We start from the raw sequence: 21,415 nt of genomic DNA, 5'->3' as shown, positions 1-21,415 counted from the left end.
CTGGCCCCCACATGTGCACCAGGCCTCCGTCCTATATAATAAAAGGGTAATATGCAAATTGACCCTAACAGCAGAACCACTGGGAATGACTGGTTACTATGACACACACTGACCACCAGGGGGAAGACGCTCAATGCAGAAGATGCTCCCTGGTGGTCAGCGCACTCTCACAGGGGGAGCTCTGCTCAGCCCCAAGCCAGGCTGATGGCTGCCAGCACAGCAGTGGTGGCAGGAGCCTCTCCCGCCTCCTCAGCAGCACTAAGGATGTCCGCTGCAGCTTAGGCCTGCTTCCCGCAGTCAAGTGGACATCACCTGAGGGCTCCCAGGCTGCCAGAGGGATGTCTGACTGCCAGCTTAGGCCCGATCCCCCAGGGAGCGGGCCTAAGCCAGCAGGTGGACATCCCCCGAGGGGTCCCAGACTGCGAGAGGGCACAGGCCGGGCTGAGGGACCCCCCCATCCCCGAGTGCACAAACTTTTGTGCACCGGGCCTCTAGTAATTCTTATAATCTAAAGGAAGATGTGGGAGAACTTGCTGTTTTATAAAAACCATCTAGAAAAATTCAACACTGCAAAATGTTACTGATGTTCTGTAAGTTCATTGTATGTGAAAGGTATGAAACTCAACTCCAAGAAAATCAAGCCTACTAAATAAGAACTTTTCATAATTTCTTGAGTAATTTATAGAGCTCATTATAAAATGTAGAGCAAAGTGCTAACATAAAATGTAAGATTAAGTCACTACCTTACATAAGCCTAGCTGAGAAGCACAGGTAACTGCTGAATCAGACAAGTAGGCTTATCAAGTGACACCAAATCAGATTTCTTCTATTTCACAAGCACCTTAGGACCTAGAACATCAGTCAAAGACCCTGCTGAGCATGCATTTCTACAAAGAGCAATTCAAATAAGCTATTGTAATTATGAAACAGCCCAAGGCCCATGGGCACCTTTAAAATAGGTTCCTGGGCAAAAGCTACTGCAGGTCAATAGGTACTGCTCTCCGGAGCAGGTGGCAGCAGCTGGCTGCTTCCCCAAGCGGAGGAGCTGCAGGGGAGACTTCAGCATCTCCTCCGGAACCGCTCAGCACTGCTGCTCTGAGTTGTTCTGAGTCCACGTATTCTTCTAAACTCTCCCAATCGACTATGCCAGGGCTGGTTCTTCCTCAAACCCTGCCCACTGTACTAACTGCTGTGAACTTAGTCCCAGTTCCTGCTTTATTCTCTGCTCACTAGTTACGGGGCAGATGGAGAAGCCATGAGAGGTTGTGGGCATAAAAGAATGAGTTTTTATTGCAGAAGCCAGTGGCCACATAGCCATACAGGCAGGCAGCCAGACACTGGCTGGTAAATACATACCTTTCCCACAAGCAGTATCAGTGTCTATACCCACTGTTATTATCTGAGCAGTTGCACACTGGCCCCCAGACTCATTGTCTTACATCATAGTGGTGCCTAAGCGCTCAGCTCTGTCTGAGCTCTCTAGCCACTCCTGCACACACAGGAGCTACATTCTTTGTGCCTACTGCCTCTTCTTCTCTGAGCTCTCTTCTTCTGTGCTGCCCAGCTTGCTCTCTCAGCTGCTGCTCTCTCTCACAGACTTCTTCCACACACTGCAGCTGACTAGCTGGTCAGTAACCTACTTTTACACTATTTAGACAAAGAAGGCTTCGTGCCAATACATCAATCACATTGACTACTGAAGGGCACAGTGTACCGTGAGAGTGCTGTGTGGTCTTGCAGCCGCTCATGGGATCTGGTCTGATTACGATTCTCAGGCTCACAGTCCTTGAACATCCCATTTAGGCACATGCCCAGAGCAGCCTTTGGCCATGCTGGTATATTGATAACAAGGCCTCTATGCTCTCACTATCCGGAGACCTGGAGTGATTCCCACAACCGTGTTCCTCACTGCAAGGCTGCTCAGCACAAGGGCTGGAAACAGCCTATAGCCAGGGATGCCCTGCATGTTCATCTCTGCTTTTCCAATTCAGATGGAACTTCTTCCATTTACGTAGCCTCCAGTGCTCCAGGGAAGTCCTTATGCCAATTACCAGGTGCTGCTAAAACATGAACCTATGTTTGTTAACTGTTCCAATCATCCCCTATCCCTAACTCAGATATGGTAAAAACAGTACCACACCCATAGATAAACTAATTTTTAAGAGATGGAAAATACCCACCCATCCTGTCCTAAAGTCATTATTATTTTTTATTAATAACCATGCTATAATAAATATTTATTGTACTTTTTTCTATTTGTCATTATTTTGAAACAACTTTTCTATATTTTTAGACATAATTATATTTCATTAGGACTTTAAAATATCCCATTGCATTAATGTCTATTTTAAATAAATGTTTAACAAAATATTGATTTTCCCTGATAACATCCTATATAATAAAAGCGTAGTATGCAAATTGTCCCCTTTACCGGAGTTCTGGGAGTTCGACCAGGGGGTGTGCCAGCTGGGGAAAGGGAAGGAGTCGCTAGGCACCATACCAGTGCACGAATTTTGTGCACTGGGCCTCTAGTATGTTATATTTGTCTAGTGTCAATGGCTAAAATAAAGTAAATAAAAACATAAGGGAAAATAGCAGGAAAAACACAGAAGAAAAAAAAAATCACCAGTCTCACCAACAAAGACAACCATGATTAACATTTTGGTATATAACCTCCCAATCATTTCACTATGCACATACAATCTGCCATACAATTGGAATACTGTCTCTCTTTTTTAAATTTCTTTATTGATTAAGTTGTTACATATGTGTCTTTATCCCCACATTGCCTCCCCATCCCCCCCTCATGCCCTCACCCCCCTGTTGTCTGTGTCCATTGGTCAGGCCTATATGCTTGCATATAAGTCCTTTGGTTGATCTCTCTCAAAAACACACAAATATATGTAAGATATATGTGTGTGTGTGTATATATATATATATATATATATATATATATATATATATAATTTTTCAAATTACTGCAAATAATGATAATGTGTTGCTTGCTCTACCATACTTTACTCAATGACTCTTTTAGTGGCCATTTAGCAGTTTCTAAGATGATGACTATGATGAGATGATGATATTCTGTAGCTAAAATAGCGATTAGGTTCTTTTTATGCATCCCTGAGTTAAACACCTTAACAGGCATCATTTGATCTTTCTCACGTTAAGGCTTTTGGTTACCGATTCCCTTTTCAGAATAATCTTATCCACAATCTTTGTGTCCAAATATTTTTATGGCCTTCCTTTTTTACTTCAGCTCTACTCAGGTACAGTCTCTCCCTCCTTTTCCCCCCCATCAAGAGTGATGTACTGGCACGCAGCTGGTGCTCAAAAATGTTTTCTAAAATGAATCAATGACCTATCTCATTTCAAAGCTCAAATTCTTAAGTTTATACAATCCAGTGGTAGATTTTTTTGGACATAAATTTCTATCACTGTCATTATTTCCTTTAGGAAACCAGTATTGCATTTTTAATTTCAAATTTTCATCAGATTACTGAAGGGTTTGAAACATTACATTATATTACATAATGATAACAGAGCCATCAAGATTATTTTCTTCTTTCTCCTAAATGTTAACTGAACCAAAAATGTAAACAAAATGAGTCAACAGTACAAAAAGAATAATCAGATGCAGTGAAAACTGTGCATTCCTCTTTCAGAAGGAAACACGACAAAAATTCGGAACACAGATTACTTTTTGGTGCTAAAAGACTGCAGTTTCTATTCCCCGGGTCCTTGTCAAAATAGTACTTCTGAGGAGAATGGCAGGTGGCCTCATTTAACCAACTTTACTCCACTGTAGGGAAGGGTAGCTTTTAAGACATGAGTGAAGGGATTAGCCAAAGAACATATGCACAACCCATGGACAGAGACACATACCAGCAGTGTGGTGATGGCCAGAGGGCAGGGGGGTTTGAACTGGGTGGAGGTGGGCAAAGGGGGAGGATGGGAAGATGGGGAATTCTGTAATAGTGTCAAGGATAAAAATAAAGTTAAAAAAAAAGAAGCCACAATAAGAAAACAGACTCAGAGCCTGATGACAATATTATAGTCCCTGAATATAGCCACACGTCTTCCCTTAAACTAGTCTCTCCACTCCACCTTCCAGGTCATTAATTAATAAAATTCTCTTGAGAGAGAAAGAGGGAAAGAGTGTGTGTTTAAGAGACAGAGAAACACAGAGGGAATATGCATTCTCTTTAGGAGCAAGAACAAGGGTGTCTGTCTGAAATGAATATATTATATGTCACCTATAACTGAAAAAAATTTTTAATGCTAAAAGAAGAACAAGGGTGCCTGCTATTATCACCATTTGTATTCAACACTTAACTGGAGGGCCTGTAAATTTCAGTAAAGCAATAAAAAGAAATAAATGGTAAAAGGCATGGGAGCTGACATATGGCAATAAAAGGTAAAAGGAAAAAAAAGGCATGAACTATCAAAACGGAACTTAAAAATCTAAAACATCCTTTAGTCTAAATGTAGAATTGTGAGATGTGTTGTCCATTGAAAACAGATAAAACGCCACCAAAATTGGCTGATCAAGGGGCAAACTACTGCTTGAGAACTGAAAGGGCTGCCTTCTTGGTGCTGCTGTGTGACCCTGTATCAGTAACTTAAACCGTTTTATTATAGACCCGCTGCCACAGAACACAAAGTGGAGAGGAGGGGGGACCTTAGCCTGTTTTTAAAATAACTGCTTTGCCTCCATTTAAAGAGTCTTCCTCTACCAGGATGAGACAACTGTCTTCTGGGGGGAAAAAAACAAACCTATTCCACTTTTATTATGTCTTAATTATAGTGTCACTGTTCCTAGTGTTACACAATAGCAAAGAATTCTGCCTGCATTGCCATTAAAAACTATTTTCAGTATGTGTGACTCAGAACAACATCTACTCTCTCAAAGTTGACATGTGGGACTAAATTTGTAAAATTTTCACTGACAGGCAAGTATGTAAACCCCTATGAAGTGAGTGAACCTCCTCAACCTTTTCAAGATGCTGCCCAACACACCTTAGATACAGAGTATTGGAAACGAGACTGAAATACGAACCAGATATGGTTGTCACATCTTCAAAAAGCAACGGACATTTCAATATTTCAAATTAGAAACAAATCCAAGGTGGGTAAAATCACTGAATAATCTATACTGGAAATGCAATGTGATTAAAATATGTCAAAATTATTAAAGTGATCTGTCCACACAATTAACTCTCTGATTCACTTCCTCCCAAATCCCCCACTTCCATTTTCTAAAAGAAAACACTTTAACATTTGAACTGTTTCTATGGGCAATTTCCATCATATCACTAAACAAGGTACTGTATTAATAGACTGTAAAATCTAGTGATTTTCTGTTGTGAGACATGAGGATTTAGCAAGCTTAACCACTCTTTTCCATGTTCCCAATAGCTCTCTCTCTCTCTCTCTCCCTAATTTTGTTTTATTGCTTAAAGTATTACAAAGAGTATTATATATGTCTCCTTATTTTTCTCCCCTTGACCTTCCCCCCGGCCTCCCGTACCCCCCAGTGTCTTGTGTCCATTGGTTATGCTTATATGCATGCATACAAGTCCTTCGGTTGATCTCTTACACCCCCCCGCCCCGCCCCCCCCCCACACACACACCCTCCCCGGCCTTCCCGCTGTAGCTTCAGCAGAGCATGCTAACAACATCTGTTCCTAGGTTAGGCAATCTCCACTGTCTTTCTAAGATAGCAGAATGGCACTCTCTCCCTGCTTTCCTCCATTCCTCCTCTCCAGTTTTACCTCCCAATAATGAAATCTTTCCCATTTCTAAGTGTGAAAAACATACAAAATTATATTATTGTGGTGAAATTTTAAAATATTACACTAACAGATGATGATCACTAACTTCTGTTTTTTGGGTTTTCTGTAATTATTCCTGCACAGATTTCAGAAAAAAATCCTCAATTATTTCTAAATTTCCTATGCAATCAGGCATTCTATTGAGTTTCTAGAAGTTTATTATGAAACATTAAGACAGCAAAAGGTTATCAAGAGCAATAAAGCAAACATGCATGTGCCATCACTTAATTTAAAAAAACTATCAGTACGTATAGTTGAACGGCTGGGCACTCCTGACTGGGTGCACACTCCTCCCCTGCCAGAGGTAACCACTGTTCCATAGCGAAGGCATTCCTGTTAAAAACAGCTCTGTATGCTTTAGAATGTTATATATGCACATTCTTCTGCAAGTTGATTTTTCATTCAATATTATGCTTGTAAGATTCTTCCATGTGACTGGTTTTAACACTATGCTACAATTCCTTTGCTATAATCAGATTTTAGTTTCACTAGATGTCCTGTTATTCTATACTACAGGATAAGACATTTAAGATCAATTTCTTCCTCAGTAAACTGGGGATAATAATAATAATGATACCTGCTTCACAGGGTGGCAATTAAATGAGTTAGTGCATGAAGTGCTAGGATAAAGCTCTAATATTGAGTAATCACTTAATTATGACTATTTATTGTCATCATTTAGAACATTTTGAGTACCTTGTTTCCTGTTACTATTGATTTCCACAAGTATCTTACATCAGACTGGTAAAACTAAGAGCTTATATTGAATTTTATTTTTCATTCTATCTGACAAAAATCCAGAAGACACATTTTGTTTGCCTGATTTGGCTGTTCAAAGCTTTTCCCTTAATTTCAGATTTAATGGGTTTGGTAAGCATAATTTTATGAGAGATACAATGTTTGCTTTTAATAATGATTTGTCTCCTGGAGGTAGAAATTCTGAACTGAGCATATCCACAAAAGGCTAAATAAATAAATAAAATTAAGCAAAGAAAACCTCCAAGGTTTTTAAAATGTTTATATGAGAAATTATGGGTGCCATCTAACAAACTGAGTCCAGAGTTAATTAAAATAATGGAAGATCCTAAATCTTAAGTCAGACAAGTGGTTATTTAGAGACAAGTTAGTCAGGTTTTTAATTTCTCCACAGAGTTTTGACCCAAATAATTACTGATTAAAAACTTTTAGTAATATTTGTCATCAGAGAACCTGGCCATGTTTACCTGTATATACAAATGCCAATACAGCTCTACCTATACCAAACATGACGAATCCCAATAAATGTCTATAGACTTAGCAGGATAAATATTCCCAAAAGGTTTCATTACATAGACTTATCAAAAATTATTTGGAACCCATGTTCTGTGAAATCTCCACTGTTGTTTTTATTTTTTAATATATTGAATATAAAAGTACTATATTTCAGAGCACAGTAGACATGAATAACATAAAACATGTTTCAATTTTTTATAGTGACCACCTCTCAAAAGAGAGAGGCAGATGCATTTAGAAGCAGTTCAGGCATCTGGTATATGGAGATAAACCAGTTCAACCATATATGATTGAAAGTCTAAAAAACTGGGCTGGGGATCATGGAAAAGATTAGCTGGGAAGGAAACGAATCCCTTTCTGGTTGTCCAAATACAAATCTAAAGAGTTTGTCCTCGAAGACTTAGAATTTCTTATCGCTTTCACAGCTCAGTAAATATTCCGTCTCTTGAAGTCTAAGGCAACTAGAAAGAAATTTCCTAACAAAAGGGATCAGTAACCAGTTTAGTTCTACTTATATCCACGAAAGATTAACGACTATAGAAACTACCCTCTTCACCAATGTAACATCTCAGATATGACAGAGAGAAAATAATTAGGACCTTAAAAGGGCTACTGTAAATGTAACAAATATGCTCAAGGACATTAGGAAAAAGCAAAATTAGCCAGCCAGATAAAGTACCACATGATTTCACTTATATGTGGAATCTAATGAACAAAATAAACTAACAAACAAAATAGATCCAGAAACATGGAAGCACACAACAGACTGACGAATCTCAGAGGGAAGAGGGGAGAGGGGGGCAGAAGAGATTAACCAAAGAACTTATATGCTTATACATAACCCATAGACACAGACAATAGTGCTGTGAAGGCGTGGGGAGGTGGTGTGGGTGAAGGGTGGAAGGGATCAATGTAGAAAAACTGGGGGAATCTAAGGCAGGAGAAGAAACAACCAGAAGCAGAGGCAGGTAAAAGGAAGAACGCAAACCGCTAAAAAGACAAAACCGTGACACTTAAAACTGCCCTAATCAACCAGTAGTTCTCAAAGGAAGTAACTAAAGCGGTAAAGGCGTTTTACTGGCAGGAAAACCTCTGGCCTGGTACAAGAGGTCTGTGATGGCTCAACTACTGAGAAACTCCCAGGTTTTCGACCTACACTCAGTGAAGTGCAGAGGGAACAGTTCTAGCTGGGGAATTCTCGCCAATCATCCTCAGCGGTGGCCCAGGAAGACATGGACAAAGGAAATTTCATCAACAGACTAAATCTGGTGACACGTTGGAATAAGTTAATCAAGCATGTTAATCCATCACTAGGGAAGTGATCAATGAAAAGATGCTCATCTGGGTCAGCTCTATTCTCCTGGCCCAGCAGGACGTAGTAACCTTCCCTGGATCAGTGATGGCTGTTTTGCTTCCTTTTTTTCCTTGCCTTGAACAGGCATTTTAAAACCACAGTTTTCTGTTTGCTTCTAGCACTTGATATGAATTGAGGTATGTCAGTTATTGCTGTATTTTTCATTCAGCCTACAGAGTAAGCTACATCTCCACCTGAGGAGGCTGGACACCGCCCAGCACCTTTCAGCCGTGGAGATGGAAGCCACAGCTGGACGTGGCATGGGGGACAGAGAACATACTCATAAAGAAATATTGTGGTTATAAAGGAAAAGATTGTGGTTATAGATGAAAGATTGTCCTGTGTTTGGCAAAAGCACTGTCTGAACTTGACGTATGGAGAAAGGGTGTGTGTGCAGGCTGGGAAAAAAGAGATGAATGTCCATTGCTTTGTCTACCAAGAACTCCCTTTCTCCGAGAACTGCATCTTATTCCTTCTTGAGGGAACTTTCCTCTTGCCATCACAACCAAGTGGGTGCTGTCAATCACAATGTTCCATCCCGGCAGTCATACAAATCAGAGTCCTGCCCCAGAATATACTATAGTGGAAGTGTGGGATGAAAAAGATTTCTGGTGATAAAACCAAACACATGCTCTATAGTGCTGCTAATACTCATGTAGCCAGCCAGCCATGTAAGAGAGCTCTGTTTCAAAGAAACAAGCTGATGTGCAAAATAATATAGAGACAGAAATGGTTCAAGTGTCCTAGTGACAATACTTCATCTTCAGTTGTGTCCTGGCCTTTTTCCCCTAAGCTTATTAGACCTATTGTCATCTGCAACTCCAAGAGTCCTGACACATGCTGCTGGAGAAAACTGGGTAGTCTAGTAGTCTAGTGTAGAGGACGCACAGGAAATGTGATGGGGGTGCTCTTCAAGAACTTGGAAACATGAAGAAGTTTGCTCAGCATCATAAGCCAATGTCAAAGCCACTCTATGACAATATTTCTCTCTACTGGAACCTAGAAGACTATGCTATATTAAGAAAAAGTGCCTACAGATGGAAACAGTGGGACTCCCCATCGCAGCATTGCACCTTTGTGTCTGCAGGTGAGCAGTGACACCCTAGAGCAGCGGTTCTCAACCTGTGGGTCGTGACCCCTTTGGGGGTCGAACGACCCTTTCAGAGGGGTCACCTAAGACCATCGGAAAACACATATATAATTACATATTGTTTTTGTGATTAATCACTATGCTTTAATTATGTTCAATTTGTAACAATGAAATTGGAGGTCACCACAACATGAGGAACTGTATTAAAGGGTCGCGGCATTAGGAAGGTTGAGAACCGCTGCCCTAGAGGTAGAGCCTGATAATTTTAGCATCATCATCAGCTTTTCTTCGCTTGTTCAACTACATCAAATTGCTATTTCACTCTGCAAATGTTATTCTAAACATGGAAACATACTCCATTTCTCTCAAATCTCAAACACTATCAGTAGATATTCACGTGTCATACTTCAGAGCTGTCAGATGGGACTCCTTCAGTTTCCCAACTATGCCACGTTCGCCTACGCTGCAACTGTCCATCTTCCTCAAAGGCCAATTCTTCCACATGTGCTTGGATCTCTCAATTCTCTCCCCTCCCCGCCTTGCCTCGGGGATTTTATTTCATTGGCTATTCTTTGTGTTATTAGTTCAACCTTTCCCTTAACCACTGGAAATGTAAATGCCATGGAGAAGGGACCCTGTCCGTCCTAATCACTACTATATTTTTTGATGCCTAGCACATAGGAGGTACTCAACATTATTTGTTGAAAGCAAGAATAAATGAGCAAAAAGTTGGAAAAGAATAAAGCCTTCCATTTCTGAAGTTCTATAATTCTACTTGGAGAAGACCAAGTACCACAGTGGATTTCTGACTTAGGTTTAGAGGTTTTATCAACTTTAATAAAAATACTTTTCAAGATCAATGTAATATAATTTTCCTTCATCTTTGACTTTACTTCATATAAATTCACTTTAAATTTTGAGCCTAAAGACAAAATAAATGAAATAGAAAATGACAACAAATGATGCTTACTCTTCTTTCCATCCATATCTGCATGAATTTTCCGAGCCAAGAACCCGCTTTTATACACAGTGGCGTTTGGGTCGTGAGGAATGTCCAAGAATGGGTTGGTAGTGCTCCCAATACGACTGATGGTCTTTGGGTGTGTTCCATTAGCCTTTTCATCAGTACCTTCCGATGGAGACTTTTTTTTCTCTTCATCATCTCTAAAGGGAAAAAAACACCAAGATTGAGTACCTACCACAATATTTCAACAAACAAAGTTATTTAATATAATAAATGATTGTGTTTTCTTTTTTAAATATATTTTTATTGATTTCAGAGAGGAAGGAAGAGGGAGAGATAGAAACACCAATGATGAGAGATGATCATTTATTGGCTGCCTCCTGCATGCCCCACATTGGGGACTGAGCCTGCAACCCAGGCATGTACCCTGACTAGGAATCAAACCCTGAACTCCTGGTTCATAGGTTGATGTTCAACTATGGAGCCATGACAGCTGGGCAATGATTGTGTTTTCTAATGGTTTAACAGCTTGAATAACAACCATGTAATAACATCTATCATTTACTAAGTGTCTCCTCTGTGCCAGATATTAATGATCATGACAATCTTGTAAGACTGAGATTAGTAGTCTATATTGAGATAAGGAAACAGACTCAGAGTTGAAATAAATACCAAAGGTACAGATCTAGTAATTAATGGAAGAGATAGTGAGGATATGATTGAAAACCTCTGGAGCCTCTGCTCTTTCCACCCACTACAGTGCCTTCATGTTTGTCTTTAATTGAGTGGAAGTTCTCTGCAGAAATCGTGATGTTGATTTTTGGTATCTGCATGTGGTAGCATAACACCAAGCATATAGAATACAACAAATAATTATAAATCTGATGAATAGCATTTATATCTGCCAATAGCCAGGTTAACCTCAAATATCAAACCCCAGGTAAAGCTATCAGTGGGTTAGGATAGTGGCGCCACAGTGAGTTGGCATCTAATAGCTACTATTTTCCGAATAGTCATGAAAGTAGGGGGCACCCTATCAGCCATGCTTGAGATTGTAATCACTTTATATGTAAGGAGAAAATGAATGGCTACAGTCACTTACTACAGAGGAGGGAAGAGCAGAAGAAAGTTAATAAGCTCTGAGATACTGCCGGGAAACAGAGCACAGTAATAGAGCATTTGTCTCAGTTCCCGCTTTAATTTTCTGAATTAACATTGGTTTCACTGTTTGTTACACTTTTATTATTGAATCTTTTATTAAAATTTAAACCAAAGTAACCACCAATAAAATATGTTTAAAATAAACCACAAAATTAATAACCATCAGAATTGTCTATTTGGTGATTAGAGAAAAAATAGCCTTTTTTTCCTCCACTGGTATTTGATAAGTAATTGTGAGATATATAAAAATAACACTGTACTCTAAGACATCTATATTTTACTTTTAATTTTATTTTGAGATAATTTTAGATTTACAAATATACTACGTAGAGTTCCCATATGCCAATCACCCTGTTCCCCCAATGTTAACTTCATATATAGCTATAGTAAAAGTTTCAAAACAAAAAAATTAACATTACAAAATGATGAATTAAACTTGACTTAATCAGATTTTAGCAGTTTTTTTCATTAATATTTTTCTGTTCTAGGATCCTATCCATTATCCCACAGTGCGTTCAGTTCTCACGTCTCCTCCAGCCATGTCTTTCCTTGTCCTTCATGACCACGACAGTTTGAAGGGTACTGATCAGTTATTTTGTAGAATATTCCTAATTTAGATTTGTTTGATGTTTTCTCATAATGAGATCGAGAATACATATTTTGGGGAAGGATGCCATAGGTGATGTACCTTCTCAATGCATCAGATGTTTCATTAACCTTGATCATTTGATTAAGGTAGTATCTAGCACATTTCTATACTGTCAAATTATTATTTTTCTTTATACATGTTTTGGGGGAGATATTTTATGACCATGAAAATATCCTCTTTCTTTTTAAACTTCTGATCAGTAATTTTAGTATTAATTAGTGAATCTTTCTGTGACAACTACTATTGCGGTAATCTAATGGTGATTTAATTTCCTTCATTTCTCCTACATTACTAATTGAAACTTTTCTGTAAGTATGGAAAATAGATATTTAAATTTTTCTTTAGTTATGATCAAACAGTATTATTATTTAATTGGTTGCTCAAATTTTTCTAGCTTTGCCATTGGGATTTCTATCAAGTAGGCTAGTCACATAAGGTTATTGAGAACTTAAAATGTGAATAATCCAGCCCTGGCTGGTGTGGCTCAGTTGGTTGGAGTAGGGTCCTTATACAGAAAGCTTGTGGGTTCAATTCCTGGTTGGGGCACATGGCTAGGTTGTGAAGATCCCCGGTCACAGAGTGTACGGGAGGCAACCAATGGTTGTTTCTCTCTTTCTCTCTTCCCCTCTCTCTAAGTAAAATCAATGAACATATCCTCAGGTGAGGATTTAAAATAATAAAAAAATAGAAAAAAGTGGATAGTCCTAATTAAGATGTGCAGTAAGTGAAAAAATATATATCAGATTTCAAGACTTAGTACAAAAAAAATCTATTTCAATGTTTTTTAAATGATTACATATTGAAATGATAGTATTTTTGATACTCTGGGTTAAATAAAAAGTACATTACAAAATTAATTTTCCTATTTCTTTTTACTTTTATAATGTAGCTCCTAAAATTTTTTAATTACGTGTGGCATGCATTACATTTCTTTTAACAGGGTTGTTGTTAGAAATGCTTGTATATTTATGACATTGGAATATTAAAACCCAAAGAATATAATCTAGCCTATATAATAAAAGGCTAATATGCAAATCAACCAAACGGCAGAATGACCGGTTGCTATGATGTGTACTGACCACCAAGGGGCTGATGCTCAATGTAGGAGCTGCCCCCTGGTGGTCAGTGAGCACCCACAGGGGGAGCGCTGCTCAGCCAGAAGCCAGGCTCGCAATAAATAAAAAAATAAATAAATAAATAAATAAAAATTAAAATTAAAATTAAAAAAGAAAAGAAAAAAAAAAGAAGCCAGGCTCATGCCTGGGGAACGAAGCAGCGGTGGTGGAAGCCTCTTCTGCCTCCAGGGCAGTGCTAAGGATGTCTGACTGACGACCAGGGGGCAAACGCTCAATGCAGGAGCTGCCATGATGTGCACTGGCCAGCACCACGGAGTAGGTAGATAGGAAACTCAGTGGAATCCTATTTTCTTTTCCTTAGCCAGAAAACAGAGATTTAGAAAGCTTAGAAACTTGACCCGACTGAAAAGAAGAAATGGTGGACCTTGAAAATTACTTCAGATTTTCTCACTGCACAGAATATAGTCAAACACTGCCACAGTTAAATATTTTACCCTTTGTTCTCCCTGCATGATCTACAATAATGACCTGCTTCATGTTGATAATTACTGCTATGTTGCTGACAATTACCTGAAAGAGAAGTTTGGGTGCTTCACTGGGCTGGAGAAAGTTTAGCTAAATCAGAAAGCAGGTCTAATTAAGCAAGTTTATTATATTTATAAAAGGCTAATTTGACTCGTGCATATGCAATACATATAAAGCTCTCCCTGGCACCAATCACATGCTTGTGTTTCGATCTGTCATTGTCGATCGTGAATTTGGTTGACCTTTCTATTACAGAGAAAGGGCAAATAGCGATATTAAAATATTTCTTCTAATTAATTTCCTTTCAAAGTGCACGGATTCGTGACTGGGCCACTAGTAGGATAATAACTGGAGAAATGTTCAACAGAGTACAACTCAGTAAAACGCTGACATATAGTGAAAATATTGAATCCTGCAAAGCAGATATTCTTGATATTGTGAAGGTTAATGAAATGACTTTGTCAGGCTCTGAGAGTAAAAATCTACCCTGGACAGAGATGCAGGTTTGCAACATCTGGTGATGGCTGTCGTTTGGGCTTAAATACACATCAGTGTGTGATGGCTGGGACTTCCAGGATGGGAGTGATATCAGAAACAATACTGTGAGGACCTTCTCCTTCCCTGGTTGCAACCCCCTGCCCTCGCACTCTATTCTCTTTTATTCCTGCCCTTCTCCCCACATCTCCTCAGTCCCAAGAACTTTTGTCTGGCTCCATTTGAGACTTGGAAATGGCAGAGAATGGGAACCAATCACATTAAACCTTAATTTGCATTATTCTCGATTGCATCATCGTGGGGTTTTACTGTTTTTAGAGACATCATAAATGCCATTTGGAGGCTGTTTCCACTATATATAAAATCAGATAAAAATTAACACAGCATACTATAAAAATAATTCCATAGATGAAGTTAACTCATTTCTATAAAAAACAGCCCCTTTACTAGGGCTTTCCTGTGTACCCCGATCCACTGAGGCATTTTCAGAGTGACAATACAAAGGATTTTGTTAAAGCACAATAGAGAAGACCAGCAGAGCTCTCTGTCTTGATTGTGAAAAGAATGACTCATACACAAATATTCTGTACACTTGAAAAGATTCCTAGTAAAGTCTATTCTACTGAGATTTCAGACATCTCACCACCTTACCACCTACAAAATTCCCCCAAACACTTCTCACACCAGTCTGCTCTCTCGGTGATCAAGTGTGTCATTCATTGGGCAGTCCAAGTCCATTCCACCATGATGCGGTTCCCTTGGAGAATGACAAGGCTCTCATGCTGGCCATGGGGGCGGGGACCTTTCCACTTTTCTGTTCTTTCTAAAGGGCAGCTGTAAATCACGAATTTCCCACATTCTGCCTTACTCATGAGAGGTGCTTTTACTTTTAAGCAAAAAATATTAGATAAGGAGTCATACAAATCCATCTGAATCTTATATTTCACTGTAATTCCACAAAGAATGAAAAGCATCTGCTTCCTAAAGTTTACAAAAGCTGAATATTGTAACAGTGACCCAGCCACTAAGCAGACCATGAAATACCCCATCTGGCAAGTCTCATTACAGCGGGGTTTCAGTCATAACAAAGTTGTTAAGCAAGCACCTTCCAAACTCAAACATTAAGTTAACTTGAAGGGCCTGTTATGTGGAATTCAAATACTGAAAATAAATTGTTGGGCTTTTGTGTGTGTGTGGGGGGGGGGGGGGCGCGAGGTGGAGGTGGGAAATGACAATTAAAAAGAAACATTTTTTGGAGCAGAGCTGAAATATTACTCAACCTGCAAACTCATCTCTTAGGAATGTGGTACTGGAGTTGGGCAATAAAGATAAGTTCAAGTTCACCAGAGAGGAAAAGTGAAGAGGGCACTTCCAGCAGTCACATTTATATGTACATGTCTTTTTTGTATTGTTAGTAAAATATGTAACATAAAATCTATCATTTTAACCATTTTTAAATACGTAGCACAGTTCTGTGGCATTGAGTACATTCACATTGCTGCGAAACCAAAACTACCAACCATCTCCAGAATTTTTCATCATCCCAGACTGAAATTTTATAGCTATTAAATAACAACTTCTCATTCCCTCCTCCCTCAACCACTGGCAATGACTATCCCACTCTGTCTCTATGAATTTGAGTATTCTAGGTACTCATATAAGGGAATCATACATTATCTGTGGCTGGCTCATTTCACTTAGCATAATGTCCCAAAGATTCATCCAGGTTGTTGATTTATTGATAGCCATTCTGAAAGGTGTAAGGTGATATCTCATTGTGGTTTTAATTTGCATTTCTCTACTGATTAGTGAAGTTGAGCATCTTTTCATATGTCTATTGACATATTCTTAAGCTCAGAGATTCTCTTCTCAGATGTGTCCAGTCTACTAATGAGCCCATCAAAAGCATTCTTCTCTTGTTACAGTGTTTTTGATCTCTAGCATTTCTTTTTTGATTCTGTCTTAGAATTTCCATTGCCAGCTTGCATTGCCCATCTGTTCTTTCATGCTGTCTACTGTATTCATTAGAGTCCTTGGCATGTTAATCATAGCTGCTTTAAATTTCTGGTCTGATAATTCCAAATCTCTGTTATATATGAGTCTAGTTCTGATGCTCATCTCTCTCCAAACCATGCTTAGAATCCTTATAATTTCCTCTTGATAGTCAGAGACAATGTGCTGAGCAGAAGGGTCTGCTATCAATAGGCTTTTAGTAAGGTGGTAGGAAGTTGGGGGGAAGGGAAGCATCCTATGTGACAAACCCAGTGAGTCAGGCTTCTCTCTGCTTCTGTCATTCTGGTTTCTCAGTCCATATGCAAGTCAGGTGGGTTGGGCTCAGCAGGCTTGGCAGTCACTCAGATCCCCACTGTATTCTCCATCTAACTTTCCTAGGGCATCTTGCACTTTGGGCTATAGAACAAATAAATATTTGACTTCATTTGATTCAGTACTCCTCTAGCCAGAATATTAAAGACAGGAGTGGGGGTATGAGTCAGATACTAAACTCCATCCTGAACCTCCAAACATTATAACCATGAAGGTAAAAACTTAATTTCCTAATCTTACAACCACCCTAAAAAGGCAGATGTTACCATCTCAGTGAAAAACCAAGGCTCAGACAGGTGAACCTTACACAGGCAGGACCCATGTTAAGTGGTAACTAACAGACCTCTTTGGGGCTGCTCACAACTACGTTGAATCACAAGCACAATGAAATCTTTATGGAATGACAGTAATGGGGTGATGGATTGTGGTGATTGTCATGCAAATCTGCAAAATGACCCAAAACTTTAAAATTGGACACTTATGTGGGTGAATTTTATAGTATATAAATTATACCTCAATAAATCTGTTTTTTAAAAAAAATGACCTTAGTGGTTGAGTGTAGGAACAGAACACTAAGTTGAATATTCCAATACTGTGATCAGGTAGAAAATAAAGTGAAGAATAAATGTATTAAAAAAATGTGTTCACTTGTCATGGGGTTTTTATTATATCACATCATATTATGCCACAAAGCAGAATGAGTTTAAAATAGATCTGGCATGGCTGAGTGGCTAAGTGTCGACCTAGAAACCAGGAGGTCATGGTTCAATCCCCAGTCAGGGCACATGCCCGGTTGTAGGCTCGATCCCAAGTCGGGGGGATGCAGGAGGCAGCTGATCAATGATTCTCTCTCATCATTGATGTCTCTCTCTCTCTCTCTCTCTCTCTCTCTCTCTCTCTCTCTCTCTCTCTCTCTCTTCCTCTCTCTGAGATCAATTATATATATTTCTGTCTTTGATACTTACCAAAATAAATTTAAAAGTTCTGATGAAACCAGGAAATACATTTTATTTTCGGAAAATACCTTATTCTAACACAGGCATTTTAACTGTAAAAAACAGAATATGCTTTTATGAAAAATGCCAAGCTCCATCATTAATTAGTCCTTTAATGATGAACATTGCCAGACGCAAGTAACAAACAGACTAGTAACTTGGCTCCTGAAATAAGGATCTGACTATATATACAATGACTGTAGCATATTTTACAAACTAAGAAAAACTTGACCGTACATGTTAACATGCTTTTTTAAAAAGTTGTTGGGAGTACACTGGGGTCAAGCCAGATGTTACATGCTTCCAAAATTTCTACTAGGGAATTTTTAATGGGCAACTAAAAATAATTTCTTCCAGTATTATTGGTATGAGGTGAAATTTTTCTCACCTCTGAAAATGTATGTATGTGTGTATATCACAATGAACACATAAAAAATGCTCAAAGAAATCCAAATAACTATTGTCTAAAACAGCGGTTGCCAACCGGTGGTCCACGGGGTCCAATAGGTTGGCGACCGCTGGTCTAAAATATTCAAGGCATTATATTAGCCACTGCCTGTGTTTTATGCATCATTTAGTAATTATATTATGTTTTCTTCTGTGTCATTCTCTAACAAAAATCAAAGACTTAGCAATTGCTAAGATAATAAAATTCTAAGTCATCAGCATATTCAGAAACAAAACCATTTTCTTATATCCCAGCCTCATAACTCACTGCACCTCAGTGATTCTAAAACTGCTCTGGGACAAGTAGACTACTAACATAATCGCATCCCATCTGCTCACCAACCTGTCTGCTCTGCATATTTGGAAGTTAAAGATAACAATATTTATAAATTATATCACTTTCATCATTATCTTTGTGGATATTAAAACTGTTGTAACAATAAAATCCTTAAAAATTCTAAGTAGCCATCTCAATCTCAGCTTTGAGATACCACTCACAGAGAAAGCACATTTTCTTTTTTTAAACATAGACTTTTAAAGCTAAGAATTGGATGGCAAATTCTTTCCCGCCTCCTATATACCTGAGTTCAGCATTCTTGAGATGGCCAAGAAAACTAGGTACTTAGAGAGATTAAAAGTTAGGTGTGAGCTATGATTCAGATTCTTAATAAAATGACATTTCATAGATACGTGTGAGAAAATCTCCCCCAATTCTCAACCCTGAAATCTTTCTTCCTTTAAACACCAAAACCCAGGAGATTGATCTGCATTCAATATCATTTTTAGCTAATGAGTTTTTAAGTGATATCAATTCTTTAACTCAAAGTCTCCTTCAAGTTAATGATCATTTTTCATAACTAGGGAATTCCTCTTTGTTTTTCTTTATCAAATATTTAATGCTTTTCACTGAATTTATAAACAGAACAATCAAACCAATAATATTCTTTACACATCCACTACATATATTTAGATGTACCCTTACTTAATATCCATATAAATTGTCTCCTAAATTTATCTTCTAAATTTGAGAATTCCATGTAATATTAACACTAGAATGATTTTACCAAGAGTCCAGCATGATGTAGTATATTTTCCATGTTAGACATGTAAGGATAATCTAATGCAGCTGTGGGCAAACTATGGCCCGCAGGCCGGATCTGGCCTGTTTGAAATGAATAAAAGTATTGAAAAAAAAGACCATACCCTTTTATGTCATGATGTTTACTTTGAATTTATATTAGTTCACACAAACACTCCATCCATGCTTTTGTTCTGGCCCTCCGGTCCAGTTTAAGAACCCATTCTGGCCCTCGAGTTAAAAAGTTTGCCCACCCCTGATCTAATGTATAGAAATGATGGTGGGAATGTTAAATCTTATTCTTTTTTTTTTTTTTTTTTTTTTTTAGTATTTTCATGAGGCACAATGCATATCTAGAAAATGTTTAATAACATGAGCACCTCAAATACAGAACTGAGTTTTATTCATTCTTTATAGTCAAATATCTTAAAGTTTTATTATTTTTCCATGGTTAGTTCTCTTTCTACCAATAACTCCTAATGCCAACTCTCCTACCTCATTCCCCATACACTCAAATTTTTCTTTATATATTTACTATATCCATTATATCTGCAACTACTGCCCAACTTTTAGCAATTTCTCATTGTCTTAGTTTTTCGGTAGTAATTATCAACCTACAAGTGGCTATTTCGAAGTTTAAAATGAGAATTACTTTTGGACTTCTTGGATCAAAATGCCACAAAAATGTCTGAACCCAAAATGACTTGAGTAAGAAAGTTTTCATTGATCTATATCTGCTATTAAGAAACACTATCCTGATTAACAATTTCATATATCTAAATTCACCAGGGCATTAGGATAATAAAGTAATTTAACAGAATTAATCATTGTAAAAATGAATCACCATGATTTATCTTTTTCTATGGGAATAAAATAATTTCACCTCAAGGTAAAAATATTTTAAAATAAGACAAAGAAACACCCTTTTCTTTAGGATACAAGGTCAAATATAAAAGGTATAGATAGGGAATTTTAATTTTTCTTCCTGGAGGGCTCTGATGTTGGCAAAGAAAAGATCAGGGAGAACTATAACAAAGAGGAAATGGTAAAGAAAACTTAAATGTAAAGCAATACCTTACACTCATTAGCTAAAGGTGGCTCATATGACTCAATCCTAGTTATAAACTCTTGCTTGCTTTTCTTTTAACTAGGACTTTTGAGATGGTCATTCCCTGTAGAGCAACACTTGAGACTACATTTTAATTGATATACATTATCACTTAAAAAAAAAATCAGTCAACACTGAGTTATATAAAATATGAAAAGGGACTAAGTAATGGAAGTAAAAGTTCTAAAGGGTTCTTTCATTGGAAAAAGACTCTGCCCCCCCCCCCCCCCAAAGACTGCATAGCAAAGAGACGCTGGAAGTAGTTGTCAATTTCAGATTCAGACCCTTGGATTGGATAAAAAATTAAATTGCCATGTAAAATAAAAAGTACTGGTCACACCATTGCCTTTATGTGTCATTCTCCAACAATACACAGAGATGTAAACACAGGTACACTCACTCACACTCCCAGGCAGCATTACACATAATAATGGTGAAGAGGGAAGAAATATTTGGAGAGCTCTCCCTGCTTCCTAAAGTCAGCCAATAAATGGCAGCATTGGTCTCCTGAAAAAAACCAGCCATAATGAAATTTCCTAACAACAACAACAAAAAAAGGATAAAGAAATCAAACAATGAACTGTTGGCATTTAAAACCACACTTTTTAAAGCTCTGGGCTTTCATAACATGTGATCTGAAAGACAGAAAGATCCCAAAGTGACACCATCTCACCTAATTAGCCAGGACAGTTTGATATGTGAGGGCAGACGGAAAACAATTTAATTTAGAAGCAAAGGTGATAAAGATTATAAACTGCTCTTGTAAAATGAGTTATAGGGTAATATAAAATAGCAAAGATTATTCCATGATGCAAGGTTATAAAAATGCTTACCCAGAGATAAAGAGAATAACTGCATAATGATAATAAGCAAAACAAATGCCATAGCGACCCAGAGGTTGAGGGAAGCGGGGGAGAGATAGGGGAGCCCGGAAATACATTATTTAAAACCAGTGTTATTGTGTCTTAATTAAAGTAAGGCTGGATACATAAATTTTTAATATTTTAAAAAACCACGGGAAGAAAGATTTCTTGCAATT

The 21,415-nt window shown here is 38.1% G+C and overlaps 1 protein-coding gene across 3 annotated transcripts in view; it reads right to left on the bottom strand.

Annotated features, from left to right (window-relative positions):
* Nucleotides 1-21,415, bottom strand: part of PSD3 (pleckstrin and Sec7 domain containing 3) — a 430,527-nt gene that overhangs the window by 63,172 nt on the left and 345,940 nt on the right. For all 3 annotated transcript variants that reach the window (XM_036298486.1, XM_036298485.1, XM_036298487.1), the window contains one exon: nucleotides 10,524-10,717. In XM_036298486.1, the coding sequence (XP_036154379.1) occupies nucleotides 10,524-10,717 (194 nt within the window). The remainder of the gene's footprint in view (nucleotides 1-10,523; nucleotides 10,718-21,415) is intronic.

Source organism: Myotis myotis, unplaced genomic scaffold (assembly GCF_014108235.1).
Source record: "Myotis myotis isolate mMyoMyo1 unplaced genomic scaffold, mMyoMyo1.p scaffold_m19_p_3, whole genome shotgun sequence".
NCBI classification, from domain to species: Eukaryota; Metazoa; Chordata; class Mammalia; order Chiroptera; family Vespertilionidae; genus Myotis; species Myotis myotis.
Note: the sequence above shows the minus strand (reverse complement) of the source record. Positions and strands in the feature narration are given on the sequence as shown.